Source organism: Homarus americanus, unplaced genomic scaffold (assembly GCF_018991925.1).
Source record: "Homarus americanus isolate GMGI-L3 unplaced genomic scaffold, GMGI_Hamer_2.0 scaffold48354, whole genome shotgun sequence".
NCBI lineage: Eukaryota > Metazoa > Arthropoda > Malacostraca > Decapoda > Nephropidae > Homarus > Homarus americanus.
Window position 1 is genome coordinate 6343202 of NW_024723833.1, and position 6000 is coordinate 6349201.

At 34.3% G+C, this 6000-nt stretch overlaps 1 protein-coding gene across 3 annotated transcripts in view; it reads left to right on the forward strand.

The window, feature by feature from the left end:
- Positions 1–1297: 1297 nt before the first annotated feature.
- The window catches only part of LOC121863810 (IST1 homolog), a 24540-nt gene continuing 19837 nt past the window's right edge, over positions 1298–6000 (forward strand). The window contains exons 1-3 of one of the 3 annotated variants that reach the window (XM_042362654.1): positions 1298–1406; positions 2030–2225; positions 5276–5400. In XM_042362654.1, coding sequence (XP_042218588.1) covers positions 2082–2225; positions 5276–5400 — 269 coding nt within the window. In that variant the 5' untranslated portion in view covers positions 1298–1406; positions 2030–2081. Of the gene's footprint in view, positions 1407–1690; positions 2226–5275; positions 5401–6000 lie in introns of those variants that run through there. The other 2 variants (XM_042362655.1, XM_042362656.1) reach the window with 2 other exon arrangements.

The following is a 6000-nucleotide window of genomic DNA, read 5'->3' on the forward strand; positions in this document are numbered from 1 at the left end:
GCCTGAACTTGCCTAGCTTATACTGCAGACGGGCAAGGGGGGACCTAGTTGAGGTGTATAAGCATCTCAGGGGGCACTACTCGGTTGAGTGTCCTTACTTGGAGCTGGCGGACGCTCGCCCCACAAGGGGTCACAGCTCAAGATTGAAGAAGCCGCAAGTCCAGAAAACCGCGAGGGCAAACTTTTTCGGAGTGAGGGTTGTAAACTCTTGGAACAATCTACCAGAGAGTGTTGTGACGGCACCGAGTGTGAGCTCTTTCAAGACAAGACTTGACCATCACTGGAGCGGGTTCAGGTACATTCAGGAGCCAGAGCATGCCCAGTATTTGCCAACAGTGCGTGACAGAGACGTGACCGATCGCCCGGGCGGCTAGCGAGCCAATCAGTGGCGAAGAGGATAAAAGTAAAAGTAAAACCTATTAGAACTTGACTTAACCTACCTAACCTGGTAAATTTATAGTCTCGGACATCACGAGTTTTGGAAGTTTAAATTATATTTTTCCAATGTTTTTCGATATGTTTAAAACGATTCTGACCTTCATTTCTATCACAAATCCCCTAACCTAACCTAATCTAACCTAACCTAGGAGACAAAATTGCGTTTGATCATATGAACAGTATTTTGTATTGCCCTAAACATGTTCTTGAATGGCCCAGAAATCTTTTAATAATGTGTTTTTGTGCTTGCCTTATGACAGACAACCAATCTTGTTTTGCATGCGTGATTTTTGCTCTTGCTTACATGTAGTATTTTTTGTCCTCAGCAAGTTATCTATGAATTATTTTTTTATAATTGTGGTATTTAATTAAATTATTAGTACTTGTTGTGCAAGTATTCATATTATGCTTTAATTGTTGCTGTTTCTTGTTATCACGAGCATACTTATATTTTGCATTCTTATAATTTGATAATGTTTTCTGTAAATGGTTTTTACATTTGCTGTCCGAACTAACACAAAATATGTAACAAGTCTATGCAAATGATAGACAGCAAAAGTAGCATAGCTATTCAATTTAATGTATTGTAATTAATTCTTGTAGAACATGCAGTGCATTTAAATACAATTAAAGTGTTTTTTAATCTGTAAGATAATTTGTAAATTGATTTATAAATAAATCTAAACGGAAATATTGAGTCGTAGATATATACAGCTGTGCAGCGTAACTTTCGTTATATACAGTATATATGGATTTTCTTCTATCATAGTATACCCTTAAAAGATAAAGAAAATCGTTTTCTTTCTTAGGGGCGTCTGACCATTGCAATGCAAAGTAAGGGACACACACTTCCTCAATATCTGTATACATTCCTTGGTAGCAGACCATCACGCTCACCCATTCCCTACACTTATAATTGCTTCCTTTATTTCCTATAGCTTTAAAGCCTAATTCAACCTATTACCAAGGTGAGTCACAATCTAGTTGTCACGAATTAATTACAAGTCAATTGCTTTAAGATGTCAAGGATACTTATATCGTATGATTAGAAACCCGATTTGACAGGTCGGACGTACGAGTAATTATTTCAACTGATTACTTGAATAGCAAATAATTTGGATAAACTTACAACACGTACCATATGTACTTATATCTTATTTGAATATAATATTCACTCAAGCAAAATTGGACTAAAATCTGGATGTGATGGAATGCGGTATGACATGATGACCACGTCCATATACACATCTATTTTAAGTTCAGAACCCAGGAGTTAAACCCGATTCCTAAACCCTGAAGTGCTTCTCTAAACTTTGTCCCAAACTCAAACAAATACTCGTGTGTGTGTGTGTGTGTGTGTTTGCCCAGCTATCTTGTCTTTTCATTCAGATTTTTTGTATGCATAGGGTACGAGATTTACTTTCCCAGTCAGACCAAATTCCATGTCACACACACACTCACACAGGCCATAGGTGAACACGGCCGCCAAACATCCTGGTGGCAGCACAGCAATGAGTCAGTAAACAAGAGTCACGAGAAAGATTTACCTTTCATTCACGAGACTATTACTCATCAGACATCTGCCATACAGGGTCTACTTGCTGCCATTGTGTGATACCTGTACTGGAGGTCCATCAGCCACCATGTTCGCTTCAGGACCAAACTATAATAAGTTGAAAACCAACTTGAGACTGGCAATCAACAGACTCAAGCTACTGGAAAAGAAGAAGACAGAACTGGCTCAGAAGGCCAGGAAGGAGATAGCTGACTACCTCACCACAGGAAAGGTTAGTCTCTGTTGCACTAACATTCTAATTACTTTAGGGATTCCTCTCTCAAGTTCAGGTGTCTTGTCATTACAGTATCCTGGTAAATTGACTAATAAATTCAAGGATCTGATAGTAGATTGGGAAAAGTCAAAGGTGTGTTTTAGGGTAACTTTTACAATGTTTATTTTCTTAGTGATTTTCATTGCAACATTTGATGATAATCTACATAACTGATGATGCACGAGACAGTAATTTTAGGAACTAATTTTACAGAAAGAGACTTGTTTCTTGAAATCACGATTATCTAAAAAATGGTTGGGGGGAATGACAAATTTCTGGTATTATCATTTCGTCATCCAGCGAGGTTAGGTTTAGGTTAGGTTAGGTTAGGTTGAAATTATGTTTTTCCAGTGGTTTTTTATGGTTAAACTGTCAACACACTTGCCAGCAAGCATTCCTAATGGAATTCAACCAAATACTTCCGAGCAAACTTTCCATACATCCTGTTAATAACGAAATAACATCATAATAACATGCATAACATGAAGTAATACTGTACACATAAATCCTAGGATAGGTATGTTAGGTTAGGTAAGATTTGGTTGGTTAGTTTCTTATTAAAAGATCAGTGGTCGCTGGCAAGTGTTCTTGGGTTATGATGAAATGCTGTTTAGGTATGAAACATTGTCCCAGATAAACTCACCAAATTAATGGTAAGAAAATTACTGTAAGACCATGTTATTTGTTCATATTGATTTAAGGAAGAATTTTAATTGTCTCGACAAAAAATCACAAACGTTGCTGCTGGTTTTTCATGTGTAAGGAACTGAAGCAATAATGTCTGTGTCACATTTGTCCTTTTAGTGTCCTATAAACAGCTGATAATGATGGTCGCACAGAAGTGTCACATAAGACATAGGCTTACGTACAGAACAAAAAAGTAGTATTGTAGTAGAATATATATATATATATATATATATATATATATATATATATATATATATATATATATATATATATATATATATATATATATATATATATATATATATATATATATATATAGAAAGTATATATATATTTTCATTTGGTAACGTTACTCAATTCAATTTTACTATGGATACGGGTAGTCCCCATTAGAGGTTCTGTTACAAGCTCGCTGAACAGGCTTTGTGTGAAATATAACAAAGTCTAGATCAGTTTTTAGTGGTCCTGGTGGTCCAGCGGTTATGCCCCTGGTCACAGTCATGGGCTCAAATGGGTTTGAATCTGGGCGGGTTGAAGTGCCAGCATACAGTATATTATATATATATATATATATATATATATATATATATATATATATATATATATATATATATATATATATATATATATATATATATATATATATATATATATATATATATATATATATATATATATATATATATATATATATATATATATATATATATATATATATATATATATCAGAGAGGTTAGATATAAGTTTTCTTTTAATTTTTTCTTAAAGTTGATCTCTCTCTAATGAATCATTTCTTTAGACTGTTACCAAACATATAAAACGTATATTACAATGTATGTACAGTATACAGTACAGGGGGTCCCCAACTTATGAATGCCAGCTGATACAAACAGGGTTAAACTTTAAATTTACAGTACGTATTTTATTTTCATGATGACTTAGTTTTTACTTTCATTTACAGTACTGTATTTCTTTCATTCTATTTCATTTTTTATCTTAAATTAAGTGATTTTAGATGTATATAAGGACTTAGGCTATGATATAGTGGGATTTTAAACATTGTTCTGTAACTGTAAGTACGGTATGCACATAGCATGTGTTCCAACATTTCTGACTTAAGAATGTCCTCATGAACGGAACCCATTTGTAACCTGGGAACTCCCTTTATACAGTAAAACACCCATAATTTTATATAATAGGGCCACCTTCTCCCGAAGGAAAAGAAAAGAAAAAAACATTACTTCTACATTTTCTGCCCCAATGAAAATGTAAACATTTCTAAGTAGCTACAGTACAGGATATGTAAAGTATCAGATTTAGGTGCTTGGTGCAGGGCTATCAGACATAATGGCTCAAATATTGGGCAATGATGGAAAAACAAATGCGAAAAAGCTTGCGTGGTAGACTGTTGATGTACACTCCACGAGCAGCATGAACTGACTGTGACCGAAGTACGTGACACATATTATACTGTACATTACTTGTATAGATAAAAGTTATTTCAGTTATTAGTTTGGAAGAAAGTTCCTAAGAATAAAAAATAACCACTTAGAACTACAGTACTGTACTGGGTACTTAAGGGTACAAAGTACTGTACAGTAATGTACCATTAAAAGTCCTTAAGTACTGAAAACACACAGTAACTTTCCTGGAATAATACAGTGCAGGCACTCCTTGACATACGTAACAGTTGCGTTCCTGAAATCATTACTTAACTTGAATTTGACGTAAGTAAAATTTTTCTTGGTAACCTTAAGTGGGGAGCCTACCTACTGAACATAATATATACTGTACAGCATCTAGTGTAATTAATGCAACCTTTAAGATGTAAATAACTACTGTACAGTACCTTTTCATTTGTATTCATTGAATTAAAGTAAACTACTGTATTAATAGATGATATATGATTAATTGAACATTTACAGCAATGTACTCTACCTTATTTCTTATTGTTTACTTGCTAATTTGAAGGTATGGCAATGGATTATAAGAAATAATGACAAAAGTTGACTGTGTTCATTTTGTTTAATTATACATAATGAATAGTGTACCATTGGCAAAACCACACAGTACATTTTAATAATGATTTTTATTCAAAAGTCACTTTGCACTTGCTAGCAATGGTAGCACAGGCATTCGTGGGCTGCTGAAGCATGGCAGTACTGTACTGTAGTGTGTTTCAAGTACAAAGATAACATCATCATGGAGGGGTTGGTTCTGCCAGAAAATGTGATGATCAATCTACCATTTCTTAGCGAGGAAGTTGGCAAATATCCTTTAGTGTACTGTACAGTATTCATGATTTCTCTGAACATTTCAGACAGAACGTGCAAAGATTCGGGTGGAGCACATCATTCGTGAAGACTATCTGGTGGAGGCCATGGAGGTGACGGAGATGTACTGCGACCTCCTCCTCGCTCGTTTCGGTCTTATTCAACAAATGAAGTAAGAACTTATTTTTTTGGTTCATCATTTTTATGACAACTATTCATTTATATGAAGGTTTTAATGATTAGATTAGCAGAGATTTTACCATAGTATATTGGGTGACATTGAATACTGTACTATATTGGAAAATATGTTGAAAAGAGCAAATTTGTGTATCCACTCTGGTGGTGAGCACTTTCAGTACTTCATTAAAGGTAATCAGATACTGTAATAATTTAATAAACATGTACTTGTAACATCAGACTTAATCAAACATATTATTTATGTTTCTATCTAATGCATCTCTAAAGATATAGTAAAAACATTTTTCAGGGTTCTCAAATACAATACAGTACAGTATAGTTAAAAGGCATTGCACTTCTGAAGCAGGTCAATCTTTTCCATTTTTGACATCATGGCATTGTCTGCTTTAATGTGAGGTTCATTGCACCTTTGTTACCAAATTAGTTGTGAGTAATGTTAAGTTGAAAGATAAACAGTTAGATTGTTCAGTCGATATACATTATATAAATATAATAAGACCTTTTGATGTTGCTGTCTACGCATGGTGGGCTTTAAATTGAACTATGTCTCTATGCTGAGATTGTTGCTGGGTTG